Source organism: Dermacentor silvarum, chromosome 1 (genome assembly GCF_013339745.2).
Source record: "Dermacentor silvarum isolate Dsil-2018 chromosome 1, BIME_Dsil_1.4, whole genome shotgun sequence".
NCBI lineage: Eukaryota > Metazoa > Arthropoda > Arachnida > Ixodida > Ixodidae > Dermacentor > Dermacentor silvarum.
Window position 1 is genome coordinate 338,299,051 of NC_051154.1, and position 15,070 is coordinate 338,314,120.

Genomic DNA, 15,070 nt, shown 5'->3' on the forward strand with positions numbered 1-15,070 from the left:
GCGAGTGCGGAACCACAGAAAATTGATCAGAGGCTTGCGGAAACCACCTTGAGAACCATGGCATAGAGAAAATTTTGGTGACTTGTAGAAATAATAGGGTACAGAAACATGAATGAAGATAAAAATATAACTAGCTACAGGTGGGAGCTAAACTGCGATTAGTTTCGTATGTAACCAAATATAATGTCCACAAGCTGTTGCTAACTGACCTGTCATCTTGACTGCACAAAAGCTGCTCCCACTGGAGGAAGCACAGCATAAGCACGGACAGCTGAGCTTCGGAATGTGTCCTGTGGCTCTGGAGCAGCAAATGCAGACACTCTACAAATGAATCTGCACAAAAAAAAAGAGCAAGGAACATGACTCAGCAGAACAAGCTACAACTGAGTAGTAGCTAGAATATTCTTGAGTCTCAGGGGGTAAACAGTACAAATAACGCCAATTTTTTGTTAAAACATGCATTTGCAGATCTTGGAAGTTTTGGCACAGTTGAACAATCATGGCTGTGCTATCAAAATTATATTCATTTCCAGTACACTAGGAAATCAGCAATCTGCATAGAGTAACGAGCTGCTGTCACCCGTTTCATCTGTGTAGGAGTGACGGTTCACTAGACAAGTAGCAATAGCTTATCTGTGAATTGAACAGTGAGCTATATATAATTTTTTTATTATTATTTTCGCAGTAAACACAGTGTAACATCTGAAAAAGGCACCAACAGGTTTCACCAAGTGTTGAGTAAGTTGACTATGCTCTGACCACCTAAGCTGCTCATGAAAAATTACACCAAGACGCTTTTACAGTGTGAATCACACTTGTCTAGAGTGGTCGATCGGCTCATTTGGTTGCTACCTTTTGCAAAAACATAAATACAGGCCAACACCGCAATAAGACATTAGGTCATGCAGTATGCCCAGTCCATGCACTACAGAACAAGCAGATCTGCAATGTAGCTACTCGAGCAGTCCTCAGCCAGCTACTCAACCACTCTAGACAAGCATGATTCACGCTGTACTTGCTGAATGTTTGAATAGTGTACGTCCCTATGGTTAGTGATGCCCCAAAGGACATAACGGCTAACTGAGCAAAAATTTATAGCTTTTAATTTGTTATAAACTATTTGACTTGTTTAAATGAGACCGGTTGTAACAAGCTTTTTAGAACATTATATGGTTTTATTAAAAGCGCACTAAATGAGCTACCAGATACAGGGTCCTTCATATTTCGCTGTGCACGTTCGAAAAAAAAGGTTTTTGCGCTCACCGCTACACTGTTGATGCTCAAATTTTGCAGAAATATTGCATTTTGGAGTTTACTTCGTTTCAACACTTGCCACAGTTAATTGCCAGATTTTTTTTTTTAATGTGCAAGTTTGCTTTCACGTATGGAGATACGAGCTGCTGCTGCAAGCATAAAATTGTGTTGCAGCCGAACAGGGACGTTTGCTGCATGTTGCCCATTCCTAAAACATGCGGCAAACCTCCCTGACCAGCTGCTTTTTGCAGCTGTCGGTAGGTGGTGACACAATTGTATGCTTGCGACGTCGCGGCAGCAGCTCACATCCCCAAAAGTGAAAGAAAATTTGCACTTTTTTTCTTAAATATCCGGCAAGTAACTGTGGCTAGTGTTATAACAAACGAAGTCGACTTCAAAATGCAATCTTTCGGCAAAATTTGAGCAACAACAGTGCAGCGGTGAGCGCAAAGCCTTTTTTCAAACACGTGCAGCAAAATATCAAGGACCCTGCATAAACAGGCTAGTATCATCTACATACAGTACACATTTTGCTTTATTCTTAATAGTTGCTGATTGTTATTGCATGCATCAAACAGAAATAGTACTAAAATGCTCCCTTGAAAAACACAGCTTGCATACCTAAAGGAACTAAAAAGTCTACTTTTATTGATTGCTACCATCCTTGAAGTTATAACATTGTGAAGTCAAGTGTGTCTTCTGTGCAACTACGCCAGATTCATGTTATTTACCCACACAAAATAGCAACCTTGCATATTTTGACTTCGCTCAGTTCCTCTTCCAAAGCTTTCATTTTCTCCCATACAACTTCAGACAATTAAGGGGCAACTGTACCCTTAAAAGAAAGACCATGGTATTATCATCATCATAATCATCCCACACACAAGCTAGAGTCTCACCAGGCAAATTTTGGCACCCCATCTGGATGGTGGCCAGCAAATCAGCGTTTCTGATATCCCCAGCAGCAAACCACAGAAGCCAGGCAAACGTTACACCAGTGAGCTGAATTCTGCATCAGATACAACACGCTGCTTTATCTATCTAGTTATGCAAGATGCTGCAATCAATAGAAAGCAGCATGAAGCAATCATCAAGGTGGCCATGGCTGCAAATAGGTGGTGCCCAAAACCTGACATTCACGACGTCTCTCCAGCTCCCACAATCGCTTCTGCTGCATGCAGCTAGCAAAAGTGTGGCCTTCGAAACCTGTATTTGTCACCCAGAAGGGGCTGTTGTTAGGGTGTGTTTTTGGACACCACCTATATTCTGTGCCATGGATAACTTCACAAGTTAATTCAATCCTGATAGGTGAAAGAATTATGGCTGCATTCCAACTGTTAGTTCTCTGGCAAAAATTAAAAACCCTGAAGAACCAAACTTTAGAGGCCGCAGCGAAAAAAAAAAAAAAAAAGGCGAGCTTATGAAACAAGAAGCAGCACTGCAATGACTAAACAACGGCAACACAGTGTAACAATATATGGCCTCCGAGACCACAGAATCGACTGTGGTCTCAGATGCCAGTTCTGCAAACTGTAGTACTTCTCTGGTAAGGTGGCACCAGAAAGCCGGCTTACAGCAGTTGCATACGCATTGGCGTACCAACAATTTCTCGAGTGGGGGGGGCAAACCGCAAGAAATCTGACCTTTCTACCTCTCTCTCACTATATATATTGCGAATTACTATTACAGTAAGCGAAAGAGCCTAGAAATGCGTCGATCAGTTATTTTTATATTTAACAGCCATCGACCTATTTATCAATCATCATGGCGGCCCGAAAAATTATTTGAATTTGCATTTATTTCTTGTAACTATATAAAATTTCAAGATGATGCAGTGACAAAAGGCAATGAGTGTCTCACAGAGGTCTCAGATTCCGCCAAGTATATATAGCCGCAGTACAGCACACATAAAAAATGCGCATCTGTTACAGCCAATTTTACTAATTAAACAAAGAACTGTAATTGATTTTGAAATCTACATCATAAGTGTATCTCTAGTTTGGTAATAGTATTGTCGAGGGTCTACGCAACGAAGTACAATCAACATACACTACTTGCAATGTCCACAAGAAAAAAAAGACAGCAGATGTGTGCGACTTTCGAGAATTATAACCCGGTTTCCAGCGAAGCTGTTTCTTTCATACAGTTGCGATAAAACTTTCGATTTCTTGTAATTACATCGCATACATTAAATAGTTGCCCGTATATGACTTCCATTTGAAACTTTCGTCCCCGTGTAATGCTTTGGAGCACTTCTTGTTTGGAATTTTTAAAAAGCCAGTAATTCATCAACACACATTTTACTTCGCCATAACATTTACCATGGTGTCCTCCCTCCTTCCATTACTGCCGTCTTCCTTCCTCAATTTCCGTTAGATTTGATATTGGTTGAGTTCACAGTCCTTCGAGAGCAATAGGATAAATTCTTTGTTTGCAGAACACCTTCATAAAGCTCCACATTGCTTGCATGCTGAATTTACTGCAAATGTCATACATAGACCCCTGTCTTTGAAGTTTACCTACTTACTGTAATAACGTACGCGTCCTATATTTTTGCTAAGTATAAACAAAATGTTTTGTTTAGTTCACCGAGGACATCGCTGAAACCAAGTCTGAACGTATGACGTCTGAAAATAGAGACCGAAAAATTGACGGCTCAATAATTATTTCCAACGCTTCTAACTGGACCAGGAATGTAACAATTTTGTCGTACCATGCAGTTGCCATGCCCGCCCCCTCCCCTTTCCAGAAAATATAAACCTGCTGTAACCTACAGCTATGTCGGGACAGTGGGGAGCATAGCTGATAGCTGTCTTATCACACGCTCTAACACTTCAATAAGAAATGTTTTACAAAGGCTGTGTTTGATCCAGCCGCATTTAACTTTGTACAGAAAGTTTCCATAGCATACCCCCAATCTTCACTAAATTTGGTCTTGATGGCTTTTATAGTTCTGCCAAGGCAGCCGGCTCAATTCTTCCCCGCTCGTTAGACACGCTCATAACACTGTAGAGTGCTTATATGTAATTTATTGCAAAAGCCCCAATTACCCATCTACTCTGAACTTCACCTACATATCACCTATTAACTTGTCCTTACAATCACCAAACATAATGAAGCTGCCGCCTTGAGTTCGGTGAGGACACCAGGCGAACCTAGTATATCACGCCAAACAGTGTAAAAAGAAATAAAATATGAGGGTACAGTAATTATTGGTAAGGCTTCTAAATACAGTAAAAGCTCGATGATACGAATCTCACGGGGTCACGAAAAATATTCGTATTAGCCGAAATTCGTATCATCGAAACACAATTAAAACTACTGTCGAATCTCGATAATTCGAACTCGAAGGGGCCCGAAAATTTGTTCGAATTAAAAGGACGTATTTTTGAAGTATTCGTGCACCATAGCACGATGCACGAACGGTGCGAGTCGTGAAATATCGCGGCGCGCAAGCGCATAGCAAGCGCGGGCCACGAAACTGCCCACGCCGGCTAACGGTCGCTTCCCGATAACGACAGAAAACGAAGCTTCAAGGAGCGAGCGGGCGGCGCCGGCACACGGGTGCGCGCGGAGACCGTCGAAGGTGAGGGAGGAGGGCGGCAGGGAAGCGGATTTGGCCGCGTCAACTCCGCCGCTTCGATGGCTCCCCTCGCCCTCCCTCTCAACTCCCTTGTAGCTCTCACCTTCGACTCCGTGCGCACATCTCCGTGCGCGCCTGCCGCCGTGCTGGCGCCAGCTTATTTTAGCCACCCCCTGAAGTTTCGTTTTCTGCCGTTATCGGGAAGCGAGCGTTTGCGGGCGTGGCAGTTTCGTTGGCCCGACTGTGCCTCCGCCGCTGCTTTCCTCTGCGCTGCTGCCACAGCGTGCAAGGTCAACATGTGACTAGAAAATAGAGGAGAAGGGTTCACTGCCATTTTATCCGCGTGGCTGATACGTCGGCACTAGTGTGTGCTAGAATACGGTTGTCTAGAACACTCTAGTGGGCACGTACACGCTTGTTCCGGCGCGATGCAGAAACGGCGACCTTGCAATTTGAGAGAGGGGGAAATTTCCGCCGCGGGTTCTTTTTTTTTTCCCGTTCCTTCGCGCGCGGCATTGAGGGGTCTCTCCTGAGCTTTTGCTCTATGGCGGTGTCGGAGCAATGCCGGTCGGAGGCGCCGCCGCGTTATTTGGCACGCTGCTAAGAGCATTGTTGGTGCGCGGTATGTTCGAAATAAGCGTGTTCGAATTAACGAGATTCGACTGTAGCTAAATTAAAGAGTCAGAGGTGAACTCACTCAGGCACATGTACGAAAAAAGTATTTATTTCTTGAAGCGCTACCGCTTCAAACTCTTCGCGCCCAGTCGCGGAGTCCGCGCTGTTCGGCACCGCGCCTCCGCACCAAAAGAGAGAAAGCGCGTGACTGCGCGCTGTTCTCTTCTGTGGCCGTCAGTGGGGCGGCGTTTATTCGTATCAACCGACGCAGGCTGAAAATCGATTCCTAACAACTGTTCTCTAGCACGTTGCAAAGTAATGGGGCTCGGCCGGGACCACAGAAAAATTCGTATTAGCCGTGATTGTATCATCGAGCTTTTACTGTAATCCAGGGACGTTAAAATACGCAACGCATTGCACTTAAAACCTGTCTATTCCTTCAATGTATAAAATATCTGAAACGCAGAGTTCTTTTGGGACATTGGGAAACCTAGCAGCAGCATGATACTTTCGAACACTTGGTTACAATTTTTTAAAAATCTGTATTTGATCAGCAAGCATTTACCATCGCACATAAACTTGGCGTTTTGTTTCACTTACATTCGCAAAATTTCATCTCAGTTGTAGTTGTCATTATGGCAGCACAGCCGTCTTACTTTTACACCACTCGTAAAACAGACTAATAACGCAATGGTCCACTTACATACGCATTCTACTGGAAAATGCACATTTAACCCACACATTTGGAACATTGCCTACATATTACCCATACCATCACCCAAATTATCCGCAGATGTAAACAAGATACCTTCTTTAGCTCACAGAGGACAGTGGAGAAACATACTAAGAATCTCGTATGATGCACGAAAACACATGGAAAAACGAGGGTTCAGTAATTATCTGCATCACTTGCTTTAAAGCAGGAAAGTGAAAGTTCACAACGCACTGCGCTTAAAAGTCTCTATTTTGACGAAATTTCGACCGTTTCTCGTGCTGTGGCTTTAGGAGTCTGGGAAACATTTCAATTAGCAACGGCATGACACCCTGGAACGCTTCAATTAGTAACTTTCTACAAAGGCTCTAAAGAACCTACACAGAATAAACATTTATCGCTCATCACTCGGAACATTTCTCCGTACTCCGAATAAATAACTCCGCATAGTACTCTGCATAGTTAACCTAGAATACCGGGGAAAACAACTGAATGGTGTGTATAACGCATAAAAATTGGAAGAAACTATTCAGTAACTGTCTTCGGGAGCACATAAGCAACCTACACAGTGCAAAATTTCGATACACGCCACCAAAATGTTGCCCTAATTTTTTCACAATATGAAAAATCTGCTGTTTTTCTGCTGTCGGGAAACAAGTAATACTGCAGCTCTTATTTGGAAACAGACTGAAAATGAAATCAACAAGGTGAGCCTTTAGAAAAAATTAAAGTCAGTGTTCTATTGGTATTGAAATGACCTTCGACCAAGGTCATTTTCACGAACATGTCTAGAATAAGTCGTGATCACACAGTGAAATTCTACAGTTATACCTGTAAAAGGTTTGATTATATTTTTGATGGTGATAAGATACTGAGACTGCAACGATGGGTAGGCTATTTCTGGAAGGAGATTAAACAGTTCCAGCATTTCATAACCCAACGATTTCGTGTAAGGCACATCAGTCATTGGGCACGGCTGATTATAATTGTTTATACGGACCTACCCCTCGCCAACAGGGTAAATACGGCAAGCTGATTGTGTTTTCAAATACAGACTTTTTTTTTATTTATTTATTAAATTACAGACTTTTTTTTAATTTATTAAATAAAAAAAAAGTCTGTATTTGAAAACACAATAAGCTTGCCGTATTATCGGCGCCAGGCCATCTCCGCAAAGCGAGCGCATATGGCGAATCCTGCGCGTCGTCCGCTACAGCATGTCCCGAGGAGGCACAAAAGACAGTCCTCGCTGCCCAAGCCGGGGATATGCAGTAAATAAAAGCATTACGTACGTGGTCACTCTATTTAGAAAGAAAATTTAGCTTCTGCTGTGGTTTTCTTGGACTCTCCAGCGTGCAGCCAAAAGTGCCCGCTTTCAAAAGTGTGTGTGTAGGGGGGGGGGGTGTGCAAATGGCATACTTTGCCCCCCACTTTTGAGAGCGGGGGGGGTCAAGTGCAGCCCTTGCCCCCCCGGTAGATACGCCTATGTGCATAGGGGCTAATGGCAGCTACTGAGGTACGCAATGCTGTTTGTTTAGCGAAGGTAAGTGAACAATAGTAGTTACAAAATAGGTGGCCTTAAATCTGTGAATTTGTGCTCACAGTGAATGAACACTGGGTATTAAAAGGAGAAGGAGCCACTCATGCCTACAAGCAGCATGACCAAAGCCTGCCTGTCTACTCATGACAGCCACAGCAGCTGTTCCTGTTACTATTTTCCATGGGAAGCAGCGTCAAACCTGCAGGAAGCTAAAAAAAAAGGAGGGAAAAGTAGCAAAGGACAGTAACAATATGATCTTGAGACCATCAATTGGGATGTTCCCATGTCACTGAAGAGGTGACATCTCTCATACTGATTTTCCATCCACTCTTGGCAGCACCTGATTCGATCCTGCAAATGCCAACAGTTCTAAGTCTGCACTCTGACAGCATGCAAGCAACTATGTACTATACATGTAAGCCACAGAACAAAATGCGCTGATGGCAGCAAGAGCCACATGGATTGTGTCATGAGTCTGTCTGATCAGAGAGTAAGCTAGACTGGATGCAACAGTGTTCTTACAAGACAACTATGCAAACACATCTGTTCACTGCATGGCGCCCTTGCTCAAACATATTTAGGCACAGATGCTGATGACGACAAATTGTCCAAGCAGACAAATACGACGCAGCATTAGAGCTTCGTTCCACCTTAAATTCAACCTGCCAGGTGATATGACCAATTTGTGCACTCCAATCAAGGTCGAATTAGTAGAAGCCAACTGTGCAATAGAAAGTGCATTTACGATTCGGCCACAATAACCTTCTTCTTTCCGGAGTTTTACGTGCCAAAACCAGTTTTGATTCTGAGGCACGCCGTAGTGGAGGGCTCTGGATTGATTTTGACCACCTGAGGTTCTTTAACGTGCACTACAACGCAAGCACACAGGCGTTTTTCACACTTCGCCTCCATCGTAATGCGGCCGCCGCGGCCAGGATTCGATCCCGCGACCTCGTGCTCAGCAGCGCAACGCCTTAGCTGACTGAGCCACCCTGGCGGGTCGGGCACAATGACCTAAGAAAAGACATAACTATGTGCTTGTTATTTCAGGGTTCATACAGGTTTCCAAGGTACAAATTCAAGGATATTCAAGGACTTTCCAGGACCTGTCACAAGTTCTTCAAGGACTCAAAGTGGCATCCTAAGTAGGATTTTTAACAGCGAAGCTGTTTAAGCTGGAGATAGGCCAGTGATGTATGCCCGAAATGTGGGCCGATCCTGGAGGTAGTGCAGAAACGGTCCAAGCGCAATGGCACATACCCCTGTGAACTAGCGAAGCTGTTTAAGCTCGAGGACAGTCCGTCGAGTGTACACTGCAAAACCTCCGCCTGGCGATGACGTCCCCATGCGTCCCCTAACAACGCTTCACCCCAGCTGCGCCGAGCCTCGCCACAGCTGCGCGAGCCGTGACGTCATCGCGCCATCCGGAGTGGTTGCCGTGGCTGCACCACTGCGCGTCACTGCGCCAACCCACGGGATACAGTGAAACCTTGTTGGATACGATCTTGACAGGAACTGGAAAATAAAGTGTATCATCCGAAAATCATATCATCCAACGTATTATCTAACCAAATCAGATTTTCGGGAAAAAAAAAAAACTTATCCCGAAAAACATATTAAGCAGAATCGTATCAACGAGGTTTCACTGTATATAGCTAGTAGTACAACGATAGTGGATATTCGTTAAACTGCTGGCTACATTAACAAAGGCACGCAGACTGACGGGTGAGGAGTGAAACGAGCAATAGGGTGAGGAAAACAGCATCAACACTGCCAGCCGAGCCAGCACCGAAGCGCGGCACGTGTATCTCGTTCCATTTGCGGTTTGAAGCGGTGAAGCCTTTTATTTTTTCCACGCAGCTCTGCAAAACGGCGCCATGCGTGCTCACGCTGGCATATCGTTTCTGAAATGGGGAGTTCGTCAGATCGACGCGGATCTAGCCACCGTTACTAGATTACTTTGTAATCTAGTAACGTTGGATCTACCACAGAAAGGAGGTCGCAATGTCGATATCAGAGTGCATTGCTCACGAAATTCAAGGATTTTCAAGGAAGGAAAAAAATTCCAGGACTTTCAAGGGCCTTGAAAACGCACTTTTCAATTTCAAGGGTTTTCAAGGATTTCAAGGACCTGTACCCACCCTGTATTTACACACTACCTGAAGTCCACTTGTAGGTGTCACCAGCATCACCTAATAATAGTTTCTGTCAGGCAAAAACCAGAGGAAGCAAGAGGGGTTTTTCCATGTCACCATGTCCATGTACACAGTTTTTAACAGTTCTTGTATTTTTGTTTTTGTTTTCTTATTTTGACCCATCGCACTAGCTCAGTGGTTTTGGCATTCTGCTGCTCAACACAAGGTCGCAGAATTGATTTCTAGCCACAGAAATCACACTCTGATGAGGGCAAAATGCAAGAATGCTTGTGTACCATGTTTTGATTGTACCTTTAACAAACGTGGTTGAAATTAATCTAGAAACCCCCTACGGTGGCTCATACTTCCTAGCTCCATTCGTACATTAAACCACAGCAATGATTTTTTCCTATTCTGGGCTGCGAGTTTGTAGCGATGCCTTATGACTTAGTCTTATCACCCACTGCTCACGGCCGGCTGATCCCGCTAATAACGCGAGCGGACCGTCACTCTGACCACTGACAAAGTGCGATAAGCGTGAAAAGGAATTATTACCGGAAAGGCATCGCTACAAAATACCGGCCTTGGCTGGCTCTTAGCCTTCTTATTTCATTTTTTCTTTCACACACTACAAAGGTCACTAACATGAATTTCAACTTCAGATGTACATTGTACACTCCATCATAAAGGTCGATACCACGCCATTTTGGCAAGTTTTGGAGTACATTTCTTTAAAATACACAGAATGACAAGAGATGGCTAGCAATTGGATCAGTGTCGTGTGAACTGTTTGTGTGCTGCAAGTATCAACAAATACACACCACATGCACATCGCAACCAACCACTCAGAAACAACACTTCAGTCAAGCGCTCGTGATGGGGTATTTCCATGATACAATCATTTTCAAACTCCTTTATGAAAAAAAAAGCTTCTAAAACCTGTTTTCTTTCTGTGGTCACCGTGGGTTTTGGGCACATTCGTTCCAATGGTTGTCTGTTCATGGCTTCACCCTTTAGAAGCAACCAGTTGTTAGTGAGTAAGTGCGTTTGTGCATATGGTTTTAAACTCAATTCCATATATAAAGAGCTTCATAATCTTCAGACAGTACCAAATCTTGTGTAAATATGGATCTATCTAGTACTGCCAATAAAAGCCCACTGGAACGGAAATTTCAAACCACAGTACAAGCTATGGCATGGAGGGGTGGGCACAGGTGCGTGCATTGCCCTGGCTTAAGTTGTTTTAGTATGGCACCGTAACGTTCATAAATGGGACATCGATAACACAGGCTTGTTGTTTGTACTTTCAGAACCTGAAGGCCCCAAAGAAGTAAGCAGGTTACAATAAACAATTTATTTAAATTGTGGGGTTTAATGTACTGAAACAGCACAGTGGGGACACGCTGTATTGGGGGGGCTCGGAATAATTTTGATATGTGGGGTCCTTAACGTGTAACCAAGGCATGGCAAACAAACGTTTTTGCACTTATCCCCAACAGGAATGCAGCCGCCATGGCTGGGATCAAATTCGCAACCTCGTGCTCATCAACGCAATGCCATAGCCACTGAGCTACTGCAGCGAGTTACATTAAACAAGAATACAGACATAAAACGAACATACTATAGGTAGTTCTCAAATGCAAACAATTTTCAACTGCAGATGTATGCACGAAATACGACACCAATTAAAGTTCAACTGCAGATGTATGCACCAAATACGACACCAATTAAAAAAGGACAGAGACAGCTTTCTTTTTCAAATGTACGAGGGAAGAAATTATACATGAAGCAAGTGAGTACAGTCAAAAATGAACATCAAACCTATGCCAATAGACAATGAAGCCAAGGAAAGCATAGAAGAAAATAGCTTATATTTATGTCAAATTAGCGTAATCCCGCACACTTTTTGCTTTTTGTGGGTGACCACTTTTCCCTGGATTATCACTATTATTGCCATGCACAAGACATGCCTACTGTATCTGAAATTCCTTGAGTGTTGTCGATCCAAAACAAGAGAGTCCTGTCTAAAAAGTGACAGCAGCGTACAGTAAACAACACAGGACGATAAAAACAGGGTGGGTGGTGTAGTGTACAGCATACTGCTATCATGGATAAGTTCCATCTCGCTTGTTTCATCTTCCTTGTGCTTGTGAGATTAAAAGTGCGTGACGTGAATAGTGTTCCAACATGCTCGGATGTGCACGAGCACCAGCGATTACTCTGGAATGTAAAGTGATGCATCTATAAATAGGTCCATGGGTTTAAATTCACAGACCTATGACTGTTCCTACTGCTATCGTTGGATTTGACCTTACTTGTCTTTCTTGGCACGAGTTCACCCAATAAAAAATTAAATTGTCAACTCACACTTTTGGCACTGTGTAATTCTTTATTATCTCAACTTCACCATACTTAACAATACGAGTAAAGTTTCGATTGCCACATTATTATCCAATAAAAGAAAATTAAAATGAAGGTGGAAGTAAAGTCAACCTTGCTGCCAGTGTGAAGCAAACCAAAGATGCAATGGCTGCCATAGCCGAAAATGTGCTGGACTAATACATGCTCTCACAGCCAGGTTAGACATGCAGGTACATAAAGAACCAAGACAATGAACAGAGTGGGATCCATTACCACAGCTCAAATACAAGTAGGGCATTGCATGCCTTACGCAGCTGAGGTTGCTGGTTTTTCTTGCACTGGTGGCAAGTTTTAAGAGCGAAACTTTTCTTTGTGAACCGCGCCACGTTTTGTGACCGTGGCTTGGCTGTTCCCTTGCCGAATAGGCTAACCAGTTAATCATAGAGGCACATCGTTGGGTTCCTTGCAGCACCGCCAGATGACACTCGCATCCACAGCCTCAGCCGTGCAGGGGAGAGACACAAAAGGAATCAGAAAGCTCACTTTCACACATCTGCGGCTGCACCCAAGCGCAATTCGAATCACCCATAGAATGGGTGATTCGAATTGCGCTTTGTACATATGCACATGCTGCCTCTAAAACCATGATGCATTCAAGGCATTCGTACTCGCTAGTAGTTGGCAGCTCTGCTGAACAAGAGGCTCGGTATAAATTGAGTGCGCTCGCGCTGTGTGTGCGTGCGTGTGTTCGTGCACGCGTGCATGTACTCTTGTTTCAACTCTTCATGCACTTGCACAAAGCTTCGCTGTATATAAATTCCAACTCGTTGGACCTGCTGCAATGTTTTTTTTCTTCCGCTTTCATTTGTTTTCCTTATTAGGAAGTTGAAGATTACCAAAAATTTAAATTTAACTCTCATTTATAAATAATTCCTATTTAAATTAAATAAACCGTCGATTTCCCTTTAACTTTCCTTGGCTTCATCGCTTGTTATGTTGGCTTGATATGGCTGCTACATGACTAAACATTGAACCTCTCGGTTTTTATTCTCACTCAAAGATCATCTGCTTAATGCTTGTCATCAGTAAAGTGTGATGCATGGAATAAAATAAGCTGGCACTCCGACTGTCAGATGTCATACATTTGATGAGAAAGTGCCTTGCACTTACAGCTCCTTCTGGTGTGCCCTAATGTCCCACAAAAAAGGAAGAAGCACGTGACATTTGTCCAGCACTTGGGGTGCCATGGTGGTGCAGTGCTCCTCTACAAGGCAGAATGCCATGCCCAGGCACTCCAGAAACTTCTCCCAGGCACAAGACCGCTGGGAGTGCTGTGGGAAACAGTGCAACATTTTTGTTAGAAAGGAAGGCAAGAACAGGGAAGAGCCCAACAATCATGACCTTGAAACAAAAGCTCTGTATGCATGTAAGAAAAGGCTGTGTCAGCTGAGGCAGATGCAGTTGTGTAAGGTCGGCATTCCCTACAGAACACACTTATAGCAATATTCAAGTGCCAAGGAAATCCCACTTGTATAAGAGATAATTGTTATAACTGGGTGGCATGAAAGAAGCAGGGGGGACAAACATTCAAATGTTTTATTTGGACAGAAAGAAGTACAGTCAAACCCACTTATAGCATTGCTGGTTTTAACAATAATCAGATGTAACAATGAACAGCTGCTGCACTGTGAAATTTCATGTGCATTCTATGGCAACACAAACTGCTTACTACAATGTTCTCATGCTCAATTATTGGCTATAACAATTAAATCTGGCTACTGATGTCTGCGCCGAAAAGAAAAGATACACGAAATCCAGTAGCAGTAATTGGTTGTTTACTTAAATAAATAGATACATAAACGGGAAAAGCAAAGGAAGAATAATTGCTGCTGACTGCAGTAATTATATATAGTGCAGTCTGCTGACACCTGAACAGCGGTCAGCAGTGGAGGGGGGGAGGGAGTAAAAGGATAAAGTAAAGAAAGGCTATTCAGAATAGTACAACACAGTGACTAGGTAAAAATATCCATAGTATAAGCTTGTGGAGTGACTCCCTTAAGAGAGTTTGTCACCCGGCTCCGACACACCGGCACCGTTAGGTCACGTAGGGCACGCGGGTGGCGAGGCCCAACTGCTTGAGGAAGCCGCACAGTGTTTTGTGAGCTGCCTCCCGTGTGCAAGGGGGACCCCGTGTGGCACTAACAGCGCCTTGACACTGTCGGCCGGCAGCCCGTGTGCACAACAGCAGCTTGGGAGTTTTTTCCATGATGCCTTGAAAGCACTGTACCGCAGGAGAGTGTTCGAGGGTCTCCACTTCACAAGTCGTGAAAAAAAAAAAACGCCAACCGCTTCTTCATGCTTGCCTTTGTGTTGTGCCCCCCTCATGAAGGCATCATTGCCCGTTTCCCCTCCACCCTTCCAACATCGACGCGAGTGTGGAAATGAGACAGAAAGCGGGCGGCGCCAGCGATGCAATGTGACAAAGGCGTATCGTGTGGGGTGCACGGCCCAGAGACATGTGGCGAACTGGCTGCCATTCTTGTTCTTTTTTTTTTTTTCAGAGATTTCGCACACTTTTTTTTTCATTGCACACACCCAGTAGCCAGATTTAATTATTATACCCGATAACGCAGCATGGGGGCATTGTGGTGACTAGTTTATTTTATCATAGAACACATACAAAAGTTGACCGTGCATTAACTGCTGAGTGTTATATCCCATATATTGTTAAAACCGCTATCAATATAAGTGGATTCGACGTTATATCGTTCGATATGCTGCCTGTTACCCAATAACACAATTTTTTTTAGTAACACTACACTCATAGGTGCTCCAATCCAAGATTACAAATTTTCTAACACGATAGCAAT

General features: G+C 43.7%; 1 protein-coding gene across 1 annotated transcript in view; it reads right to left on the bottom strand.

Annotated features, from left to right (window-relative positions):
- Positions 1-15,070, bottom strand: part of LOC119443978 (uncharacterized) — a 238,883-nt gene that overhangs the window by 23,944 nt on the left and 199,869 nt on the right. The window contains exons 14-16 of the mRNA XM_049662323.1: positions 13,371-13,531; positions 2,154-2,263; positions 210-333 (exon numbers count right to left, since the gene is read on the bottom strand). Coding sequence (XP_049518280.1) covers positions 210-333; positions 2,154-2,263; positions 13,371-13,531 — 395 coding nt within the window. The remainder of the gene's footprint in view (positions 1-209; positions 334-2,153; positions 2,264-13,370; positions 13,532-15,070) is intronic.